The sequence below is a fragment of the Mastigoproctus giganteus genome, chromosome 4, assembly GCF_048544385.1.
Source record: "Mastigoproctus giganteus isolate SK-2022 chromosome 4, ASM4854438v1, whole genome shotgun sequence".
Taxonomy (NCBI): domain Eukaryota; kingdom Metazoa; phylum Arthropoda; class Arachnida; order Uropygi; family Thelyphonidae; genus Mastigoproctus; species Mastigoproctus giganteus.
Genome location: NC_143578.1, coordinates 236,565,750 through 236,578,202, shown reverse-complemented (window position 1 = coordinate 236,578,202; position 12,453 = coordinate 236,565,750). Strand labels below are relative to the sequence as shown.

General features: G+C 35.4%; 1 protein-coding gene across 6 annotated transcripts in view; it reads right to left on the bottom strand.

The window, feature by feature from the left end:
* LOC150087516 (laminin subunit alpha lam-3-like) overlaps nucleotides 1-12,453 on the bottom strand; it is a 746,420-nt gene that overhangs the window by 141,815 nt on the left and 592,152 nt on the right. For 5 of the 6 annotated variants that reach the window (XM_090371226.1, XM_090371225.1, XM_090371229.1 and 2 more), the window contains one exon: nucleotides 6,014-6,034. The exons of the other annotated variant lie outside the window; for it this stretch is intronic. In XM_090371226.1, coding sequence (XP_090227352.1) covers nucleotides 6,014-6,034 — 21 coding nt within the window. The remainder of the gene's footprint in view (nucleotides 1-6,013; nucleotides 6,035-12,453) is intronic. 6 annotated transcript variants of the gene reach the window in all.

The following is a 12,453-nucleotide window of genomic DNA, read 5'->3' as shown; positions in this document are numbered from 1 at the left end:
CACTTTAGGAATGATTTAGATATGCTGGAAAGGATGCAGAGAAGGACAACCAGACTGGTGTAGGGAACAAAAGGGTGCTCTTACCTAGAAAGGCTTCAGTTCTGCAAATCGCAGCATCTCAAGACCAGGAACATGAGGGGAGATCTGAGTGAGGTGATTAAAGCCTTCAATGGAGTAAGTAAGTTGAATGTTAATGGTATTCTTCCACTTGCTGAGACTACACACACACAAGGGAGCATAAATTCAAGTTGAGGAAGGATGGCTGCAGGACAGATGTGCAGAAATTTGCCTTCAGCTAGCAGGTGGTTGATTGTTTGAACAGGCTTTTTTTTTGTTGATGCTTTATTAGCTTGCATTCATGAATCATTTGCAACTACTAATCATCAACATCCATCCATCATCATTCCGCTGTCCACAGATGACGTAAGAAGCTTCGCCACCATGTCCTGTCCATATATATCTCTCCGCTGATTTCACTTCAGTTTCCTTCACTCTTAATGACATCAGTCTTTATCATGTCCTGGAACCTCATTCTTGGTCTCCCCCTTGGTCTTTTGTCCTTTAATTGTAAATCAAATTTTGGCAAATGCCTCTCTTTCATCCTCTTGATATGTCCAAACCATTTCAAATGGGACTTTTCAATCCTGTTCTGGAGTTTTTCAACCTGAATTCTCTCCTAATTACGTTATTTCTGATTTTGTCATGTCTTGTCTTTCTGGCTATGCTCCTCACAAAAATCTATTTCTACCCCCCATATTCTGCTTTCATCCCTCATAGTCCAAGTTTCGGATTTTTTATATGATGTAAGAAAGCAAGCTTATGCAGCATCAGCCAAAAAAAAAAAAAAAAACTTCCACTTCACCCCTCCGTTCGTTCGAAATACCTATCCAGCTGAGCCTTAAATTTATTTAGGCTATCAACTTCCACAACAAGGGATGGAAGTCTGTTCCACCAACCAACTACCTGCTGGCTAAAGGCAAAAATGTTACAAAAATGTTACAGATGCATATGTTACAATTGGTACATAACAGGACTGGTATATAGCATTCTAACACTTCAGTGGTATGTTCCTGTTCCAGATCAGATCTCTTGTCTGCCTATAGAAATTCCAGCATGCTTGTATCCTTCTACTTATTTCTTCATCTATCACTCCAGTCTTAGTGATGGTGCTTCATAGACACTTCAAGTTGTAACCATTTTTAGCTCCTTCCCTTCCACTGTAATGTATCCATCAGGCTCGCCACTCCTCTTTAGCATTAGTAGAGGCACATTATGCAAGAAAGCAAGCTTATACAGCATCAGCCAAAAAATAAAAAAAGCATTCCCATTTCACTGATCCATTAATTCCAAATGCTTGTCTAGTTCTGTCTTGAAGTTATTTAAGCTATCAACTTCTACAACAACAGATGGAAGTTTATTCCAGCAATCAACTACCAGCTGGCTAAAGGCAAACTTCCGCACATCTCTATTCTACAACTGTCTTTCCTCAGTTTGAATTTATGCCCCCTTAGGTTTGTAATCTCAGCAAGAGGAAGAATCCCATTAGCAATGAGCATGCTCAATCTATTCAAGGCCTAAATCTCAATAAACCTCAATCAGATCACCTCACAGATGCCTAATTTCCTGAAGCTGCAATTTGCAGAACTTAAGCCTATCTTCATAAGAGCACCCCTTTGTTCCCTTCACAAGCTTGTTGCCGTTCTCTGTACTCGTTCTAGCAACTCTACATCCTTCCTAAAATAAGGCTTCTAGACCTGTCGCAATACTCAAGGTGTAGCCTGACCATTGCCTTATACAAGAGGATAATCACATCCTTAGCCCTGCTTGCAAAATTCCTGTATATCATTGACAAGACCCCATGACCAACTCTGGCAGCCTGTCTGCACTGCTCAGAAAACTTCATATCTGACTGAACAATTGCCAGGTCTCTTTCATTCTCCACTACCCTGAGTGTAACACCACATAGTTGGTACATTTCTCTGGGGTTATTGCTACCCATATGAACTGAAGTTGAACATTTGTCAATGTTAAACTTCAGTTGCCACTTCTCAGCCCATCTACCCAACTTTTCCAGATCCTGTTGCAGCAGCAGCAGCATACAGTCACTACTGTTATTAACCTGCCAACCTTTCAATCATCTGCAAACTTTGACATTAAGCTTGATATACCTTCATCAATATCATTGATAAATAAAGAAAACAACAATAAGCACAACACCAAAAACTGAGAGACACCACTAATAACATTAGCCCACATACAGCAGTACCCATTGATCACCACTCTCTGTCTTCTCCCACTCAACCATCCTTTTATCCATTGTAGCAACTTGCCCTTAATGCCATACTGGTCCAATTTGTACAGTAGTCTTCCATTTGCAACAGTATCAAAAGCTTTCCTGAAATCCAAGTATATGATATTATTTTTTTGCATCTAGTTCCTTTGTGACCACATCATAGTATCCAATCAAATCAGTCAGACAAGACTTCCCCTTGAAAAACCCATGCTGTGTCTGAATTATTACTGCTGTCTTGTCTAGATGATCCTGCAATGCTTCTTTAACCAGTGACTCCATTATTTTCCCTGGAACAGAAGTCAAACTAACAGGTCTGTAATTACTTCTGTTACCCTATGATTCCCCTTTGTGAATTGGAGATACATTTGTACATCTCCAGTCTGTGGGACCTTTCCCCTGAGTCCAAGGATGCTCTCATAATTATGGCTAAGGGTTTGCTTACTTCCTTTGCTGTCTCCTTTAATATAACTGGATAGATCCCATCTACCCCAGGTGCTTTTCTTATGTTTAACTTCAACAATTTCTCTTCCACTTTGCTCTCAGTTATTACAAAATCATTTAACTGCCTGTTAGAGTATGATAAACATCTGGCCCTCTCCTCCTTGAATAACTCCTCATGTGTGAATGTAGATGCAAAATATTCATTTAGTTCAGCAGCCGTCTGAGAATGATCATCTACTGTCAAACCATTGATATGAAGTGGACCAATTTGATTCATCCCCTTCCTTAACAGCCTTCTCCACTAGGGAAGCGTTGCCTATTCGAAGAGTTTATGAGATTTTGAGTGGTGCGAGTTGAAGGAGTTACTGTCCCTTTCATTCTTCTACACCGTTACTTTCCCTCTTCCACTCCTACTATTACTTTCCCTCTACCTTTTTGCTTTTCTAAGTCTAATAGGGACAAGTGGATAGTCGAGTTATTATCCCACACATATACAAAATAGCCCTGAAACGGTGCCATCTGGGTGGTGATATCCATCTGAGAATAAGTAACATTAGTCTTCTCCTCAGGTGAAGTGTATGATATTATTTTTTTGCATCTAGTTCCTTTGTGACCACATCATAGTATCCAATCAAATCAGTCAGACAAGACTTCCCCTTGAAAAACCCATGCTGTGTCTGAATTATTACTGCTGTCTTGTCTAGATGATCCTGCAATGCTTCTTTAACCAGTGACTCCATTATTTTCCCTGGAACAGAAGTCAAACTAACAGGTCTGTAATTACTTCTGTTACCCTACGATTCCCCTTTGTGAATTGGAGATACATTTGTACATCTCCAGTCTGTGGGACCTTTCCCCTGAGTCCAAGGATGCTCTCATAATTATGGCTAAGGGTTTGCTTACTTCCTTTGCTGTCTCCTTTAATATAACTGGATAGATCCCATCTACCCCAGGTGCTTTTCTTATGTTTAACTTCAACAATTTCTCTTCCACTTTGCTCTCAGTTATTACAAAATCATTTAACTGCCTGTTAGAGTATGATAAACATCTGGCCCTCTCCTCCTTGAATAACTCCTCATGTGTGAATGTAGATGCAAAATATTCATTTAGTTCGGCAGCCGTCTGAGAATGATCATCTACTGTCAAACCATTGATATGAAGTGGACCAATTTGATTCATCCCCTTCCTTAACAGCCTTCTCCACTAGGGAAGCGTTGCCTATTCGAAGAGTTTATGAGATTTTGAGTGGTGCGAGTTGAAGGAGTTACTGTCCCTTTCATTCTTCTACACCGTTACTTTCCCTCTTCCACTCCTACTATTACTTTCCCTCTACCTTTTTGCTTTTCTAAGTCTAATAGGGACAAGTGGATAGTCGAGTTATTATTCCACACATATACAAAATAGCCCTGAAACGGTGCCATCTGGGTGGTGATATCCATCTGAGAATAAGTAACATTAGTCTTCTCCTCAGGTGAAGTGTTACTTATTTGAAGTAGTGCAATATCATGACAACTCGTTGTGAAGGTAATTCACAATATGAGATATAACTTAAAACGATGCCGCTTTGCTAATATTCTGTTCATTCAGATTTGGCTATGTATTATTGATGCTTTCGCACTATACTTATACCTAGTCTGGGGAATCTATATTAAATTATAGATATATAATTAGATAAGGAGATGGGCAGGACTTATCAGATAATAAAATCTTGCACAAAGAGAGCTGCAGACATAGGTACATGTCTGTTCTACATCAGATAAAATCAAGGTGATGTTATCTGAAGATCAGTCTTAATGATCAATCTTGGATTTATCATCATGGTGGGAGAATCAAGCTTGGATTGATTATCATGGTTGGAAAATTAGACTTTGATTGTCAGCCATTTTGTCAGAGCAAAAATATCTGACCTTGCTATCAAGTGGTAGATGTCTCCTATGGAGTTCCCTAATACCAAAGTTTAGTTGCACATAAATTCTGGATAATGAATTAATATGTCTGATTTCATTGCCTCTACATGCACAAGTCATAATTCCCCTAGATTTTTTTAAGGATTATGTTTATAAAACACCAGTTCATGATACCGATGATCTCAAAAATTATAAACTGGCATGACTACCACCACTGATGATGAAATGTTGGAAAGGACACAATTAGGGATTTTAAACTCTTTCTGTTACATATACAAAACCTGTATTTTACAACTTTTCTTCCTTCTAATTAAGTCTTAATATCATTAAGATAATTTATAGATTCACTCTCTCTATATATATATTTGTATATTCTGAATTGTAATTCCAAAATGTAAAGATATTTTTATAGATTAAGTTCAGTTATTCAAACGTGTGATAATATTTCTTAGACATCAAATGTTGACTGGAATGATGTCTAAGAAACATAGAAATGGATTAATACAGCATTTCTTGTCAAACTACAACTATGCCAAAAATATATATTATTCTGATTTTTTTTTCTTATATTCTTCCTTTGATACATTTAAACTTTTTTCTGTAGGCAGATTAAATAATGATTCACTGCAAAATAATGTATGCATGCAAATGAAGCATAGCAACCTTGATATTTAAAATTTTTAAAAAGTGCAACGTTAACTTAACTGAATTGAATATGTAGACTATGACATATTCTTTCCATAACTTATTCAATCTGTTATATATTTGTAACAGTTCTTAGACAATAGTAAACAAACATCTATGTGTTTGTTTTATGGAATTTTTTTGGAGATTAGATTATTTTTAAATGGAGTTTTTATATATTAAGACTTGCATTTATTGATTATATTCAATCTGTAATTACTTTCTTATAACAGTTGCAGTATATCATAATATGCTGTAACTGTTCCTAAAAAGACATTAAGTAGAACTGACTTCTTTAGACTACTTGCTTATAGTTTAATATTTTCAGACTGCTACAATCTGATCCTGTCTTAATCATAGCAGCAAACTTCACTTCCTATTGTGATAATATAGTGAGAACCGATGATAACATGGGAGAACTGCTGATAACTAACAATACTTCTGTTTCCTCCATCAGAACTGCTACTGTCCGAAGAGCCATTATTTATCCCAGAGCCACGCACATGAAAATACATGTATGTGCAAACACAATTAAACATTTTCTTCTTTGTGCATCTATAGGGTTTTTTGTTGTTAATTTGAATCAGAGATATCTCATGTGCATGCATACACATTATGTTTGTGATAGTATTTTTAATTTGCTCAGAGCATGCAAAATTCATGCAAACAAGACATATAAAATGCTTACTGGATCCTGGCCGGCAGTCATCTGGAAGGAAGAAATGAAAAAAAAGAAGAGAAAAAAAGACAAAATGAACCATTTTATTTTTTCACCAACACCATTATATGCATGCAACTTGTTATATTTCATGCTACACGATGCAATAAATAAATTTTAACCCTGATTTACAATTCCTCTTTTGTTAGTTGACTTTAATCATCAAACCAGAGAGAAGAAATTTTATTGCATGCCAAAAAAAAAAAAAAAACAGGGAAATTTCTTTTTATTTTGATTGTAATATCTTTTGTGTGTGCATCATCCAGAAATTAGAACATCAATGTGGAGATCAACAGTGAGATCCTTTAAAGAGGATATTAAGCAAAAATCTTTTGCATTATACAGTTTAAAATTTTAATTATAAGAAAATCTTTCCAATTCTGTTGCTGAGGTCATTAGCTGCTTACTAAAAAAAAAAAAAAAAAAAAGTGTTATTTTAAAATTAATTTTAAAGAGTGAAACACTGCTGAAATATTAAAAAGAGAATTTTTATTGACATAAAGTACAGACAACACATTCAGTAAACACATTCAATAAATTTAAACAGAGATCAGTGATAAGTGAAAGTGACTTTAGTTGCAAGAGAACTGATAGCAAACTGATAGGGAAAAAAAATGTCAACGTTACCTTAAGTTTGTACAAATAAACAGTCCTTAAAGTCATTAGCATAAAGATAATGAAGAACTTATTTTTAACTCCTTATGAAATCAGAGTCACTACAAAGGAAAGTTTCAGGCAATCTGAGATGTTTATAGGCATCTCTAATAACAGATGCATTAAGATATCAAGTATTTGGATATTTAAATTATATTGTGATTGTCATCTTTTTTTCACAATATAATTTAAATATCCAAATACTTGATATCTTAATGCATCTGTTATATACTTGATATCTTAATGCATCAGTAGCCTTCTCTATTAGAGAAGCGTTACTTATTCAAGGTACTGCAATACCATGGCAACTCATTGTGAAGGCATTCACAATATAAGATATACTTAAATGATGCCAATTTTGTAACTACTTAATGGTTGGCTATGCACAAACATATACGATAGTTAACTTTTTCTTAACCTACGGTTATTGCCCTAAACAAATTATGTAATTTTCAATTACTGTACACCATCAGGCATCTTTCATATTGTGGAGTTATACTTCGCAACTGGGTTCTCATCATTGCAACACCAAGGTACCTGCCCACCCACTGATGAATAGCCAATAAGCTCTGAAACAGTGCCATCTGGGTGGTGATATCCACCAAGAATAAGTAACAGTAGTCATATCTATTAGAGAAGCATTACTTATTCAAGATAGTGCAATACCATGGCAACTCTTGTAAAGGCATTCACAATATGAGATATACTTAAATGATGCCAGTTTTGTAACTATTTAGTGGTTGGCTACGCATAAACATGATGCTATAGCACAAACCTATAAGTTAGTTTAACTTCTTCATAACCTGAGGCTATTGCCCTAAACAAATTATGTAATTTATAACATAGTTTACTTTCATAACTTTTTCTGAAAAGAATATACATGTAACCCTTGTATAATAAGGTAGTTAAGTTCTTACAAAATCTCATGTAGTGTGAAACTGTGTTATACAGGATTAAGAACCAGTACAAAAAAAAGGGATTAGTTCCAAAAGCTAACAAAAATACACCATTTTTTATGACTATCAGAAACTTAATTTTTATTAAAAATAGTAACAACTGAACAAACTTCTTACAAACTGTGATATGCAGAGGTCAGATAATGTATATTCATTTAATTTTCTTCCTCTTCATTCTTCTGTAGCATCTAGATTTCATGTATCTTCTGCTCTCTTTAAAATATCAGTAATCTGGGATTGTTTGTATATTGTATATTTATCAATGATATTGATCAAGGTATATCAGGTTTAATGTCCAAATTTGAAGATGATACAAAGGTTGGCAGCGTTGTTAACGACAGTAAAGACAGTATGCTACTCCAACTGGGTCTAGATAAGTTTGGCAAATGGGCTGAGAAGTGGCAACTGAAGTTTAACATTGACAAATGCAAAGTACTGCATATGGGTAGCAATAACCGAAGAGAAACATACCAACTGTGTGGTACTACACTCAGGGAAGTGGAAAGTGAAAAAGACCTGGGGGTAATTGTGCAGTCGAATATGAAGTTAGCTGAGCAGTGCAGAGGAGCTACCAGGGCAGGTCATGGAGTTTTGTCAATGATATACAGGAATTTTTCTAGCAGGGGCAGGGAGGTGATTATCCCATTATACAAGGCAATGGTCAGGCCACACCTAGAGTACTGTGTACAGGTCTGGAGGCCTCATTTTAGGAAGGATGTATAGTTGCTAGAACGAGTAAAAAGAAGGGTAACAAGATTGGTGAGAGGAACAAAGGGGTGCTCTTACCAAGAAAGGCTTAAGTTCTGTAAATTGCAGTGCCTAGAAAGTAGGCACCTGCAAGGTGATATGATTGAGGTGTATAAGGCTTTGAGCAAGCTGAATGCTGATGGGATTCTTCCTCTTGCTCAGATTAAGAACCTGAGGGGTGGGCACAGATTCAAATTGAGGAAAGACAGTTGTAGAATAGATTTACAGAAATTTGCCTTTAGCCAAGAGGTAGTTAATTGGTGGAACAGACTTCCATCTTTTGTTGTGGAAGGTAATAGCCTATATAAATTTAAAGCTGAGCTGGACAGGCATTTGGAACGAATGGAGGGACAAAATGGGTTTTTTTTTTTTTTTTTTTTTTTGGCTGATGCTGCATAAGCTTGCTTTCTTGCATCATATGCCTCTACTAATGCTAATGCTTGCATTTGCTTTATAGATCTTTGTAAATTTCATGGTATGTCTGTAGCTCCTTTTTGAACTTTGTGCTCCTTTCAGTCAAAGGATTTGCATTCAAAAAATAAGATTCTAATTGCTTGGCTAAGTTTATGCCTTCCCATATGCTTTTTAGCGTAAAATTTGGAACTTGAATTTTCATCTGCGCTATCATCCTCTGAATTGATTTGGTTTACCTCTGATGCCATTTCCACCATATCCGCTTCTTCAGCCTCTTTTTTTTACCAGTAATTCTTGAACATCTTCAGTAGTCATATCATCAAAACCTTCCCCTCCTACAGACTTAGCAAGTTCTACTATCGCACAGATTCCATTTTCTGCTGGTTCAACCATATTTCTGAATGAACTGACCTGGCCTTATATTTTGCCAACACACTTCCGATACAATCCACAAATGACAAATGTTTCCATGCCTCCATCACTTCAATAGATTTGGAATAAACTTTTTACACAATCCATGGTAATGATTTTCTGTTTTTATTTAGACCTTTCATTGCACCAGAATTAGATGTGCTATAATGCATAGGTAATCTCCTGATGCATTACTGCACATAAGTAACTTATGCGATCTTTTGATACCTTAAAACCTGGTGCAGTTTTCTCTTTTTTTGAAATAAACATTCCATTGGGCATTTTTCCCCACCAAAGACCTTTCTCGTCAGCATTGAAAACCTGATGTGTATCCATGCTCTTCAATAATTTTTTGAAATTCCTCTGCATACTTCTTGGCAGTTTCATTATCAGCCAAGTTCCTTTCTCCTTAAATTGTTATGTTATGTAATGAGAAGCGATTTTTAAATCACTCAAACCAGCCTTTACTGGCAACAAACTCCAGTTTAACATTCCATTGGGCATTTTTCCCCACCAAAGCTATCGTCAATCCAAATACTGAGTTCTTTTTCCATTTTATCAATTATTGGAGCTCAGGGATGAGCTGTCATATTTGCAGAAAAAAAAGATCCTGCAGCGACAGCAGTTCTAATTTTCTGTTCATTTTTCTTTATGCTCCAGATTGTATTTTCATTTAAATTTAAACTTTTTTCAACATATGATACCTTTTGTCCTTTTTTAAAATGATCCAAAATTTGTACCATACCCAGAAAAATTTATAAACGATCAAATAAAAACGAAAATAAGTTTACAAAAACCTTAAAAGTCATGAACTGACTCTAAGTCACAATTTATGCTCTCAAACAAGTTCAGCACAGAATGTAAAATGGGGATTTCCGAATAATTTTTTTTGAATACCAACTAACAAGTCAACAGCAGGAATTCACAAAAAAGAATGAAAATGTTGAAAAATTACATCCAACATAGCAGGGTTCCCCCACACAAAAGCTCAAAAATACCGTGTTATGCAAGGTTTGCTGCAATTCACTAACCGTGTTATATAACTACTGTGTTGTGCAAGGATTGATGCAATTTTTCAATCGTGTTAGAGCGAAGCTGTGTTGTAGAAGTACCGTGTTATACAGGGGTTGCCTGTATTTTATTAATATTGCTAAATATATGCTAAATATTCTCAAGGTAAAAATGAAATTTAAGACATTTGAATTATAATTAAAATATAATAATTATATAGGCTTTTTAGGAAATGCTACTTCCAAAATTAATAAATGGTGTTTTTGATGTGAAAACATCTTTGGCGGCACCTGCTAAATTTTTTGGACTGAAGTAAAACTGATTGGTAACAAAAATGCGAGACGGAAATGCCGCAAATGGTGTCACTTCCTAAATGACGGTAATGATGCTAACTAAGTCACTAACGTTGATTCAGTAGAGTAAGTAGTGGGCGTGAGCATATATTGTTAAATCGTTCATAATTTCGGTTATAGATGTTTAATTTTAAAAATTTAAACAGTTTTGATTTTCGTCAAAGATGTTTTCACATAAAATAAAACATCTTTTGTGCATACAGGGTACACATACATGGTTTTTTATTAAATTATCAAAATCTCATAAAATAAAAATTAAAACTTTTCAATGTTATACATTCTTCAAAATTACCTTACAATTAAAAAATACAGTGCTAAAATTATTTTTAATTTATAGTAAGTGCAAAATTTTGGGAAATATAAAAAAAAATTAGGAATACAAAGTGTGATCAAAAATTTCCAAGAGACTGAATTTATTACATAAGTAAAAATATAAGAAAATAAGTGACTTTGTACTAAAAACAAGCCTATTTTAGGAAAGGAAAGACAATATAAGGGGTAGCTTTGAAAAAAATATATTATCAGCTAGTTACAATGAAATATTTACAACAACGGTGGATTTAGAAGAAACAATCAATTCAGTACTTTCATTTTCACAGCAAGCTAATGAGTTACAATGAAATATTTACAACAACGGTGGATTTAGAAGAAACAATCAATTCAGTACTTTCATTTTCACAGCAAGCTAATGAACTGCAAAATGTATATATTTTCTGTGGTGGCGAGGATATTATTTTTAACCTTTAACTCTTAATTCACATTTTTAATGAAAAACATGTGCAAACCTTTTATGGATTTACTGAATGATTGTTTTCTACAGCAGCACATTAGAGAGGCAACCAGAGAGAGTAATACTCTTGATCTGGTTATAATCAGTGGTGATTATTCATGCATTAAGAATTTGAAGATAAAGGAACCACTAGATGGTAGTGATCACAGTATACTGATGTGGGATTTACTTAAAGACGTAACTACCATCTTGGTAAAGGGAAAGGTTTTTGCTTTCATAGAGGTGACTACAGTGGTCTCAGACAGTTCTTAAATTCTATACAATGGGATCAACTGATGACGTTACCAACAGCAAAGCAAATTTTAAATGGAAAGCATTCAAGGAAGTAATCTTGGAAGCTACTAAGCTTTTCATACCGATTATGAAATACTGTTCAAATATAGGCCTAAATGATGTTAGATGAACTAATGAGACTCATGGCAGAGAAGAAAAATGCATGGGATGCATATAAATTATCAGGCGACACAAAAGGCCATGGTAGATATAAGCTAGTCTGTAATCAAGTCACAAAGGAGGTTAGGCAAGTGAAGGTAGATTAAAAGAAATCTTTCGCAAAGGATGCTAAATAAAATAGCAAGAACTTCTATAGTTATATACACTCTAGAAGGAAGGGGATGAATCAGATTGGTTCACTTGATACTGATGGTTCGAGTGTTATACTGCTCAGATAGCTGACAATCTGAATGAGTATTCTGCAACTACATTCACACATGAGGAGTTATTAAGGGAGGAGAATGCCAGAAGTTCATCAAACTGTAACAGGGTGCTTAATGATTTTCTAATAACTGAGAGCAAAGTGGAGGAGAAATTGTTGAAGTGAAACATAAGAAAAGCACTCAGGATGGATGAGATCTATCCAGTTATATTGAAGGAGGAGGCAAAGGTAGCAAGCAAACCCTTAACCATAATTATGAGAGCATCCTTGGCTCATAGAATTGCTTTAGCGAGTACAGAGAGGGGGGGGGGAAAAGATTGGTGAGATTGAAGTGGTGGTCTGACCAAGAAAGGCTTCAGTTCTGGCAAATTGCTGAGTCTGGAGACTAGGCACCTGTTAAACTTCAGTTCATATGGGTA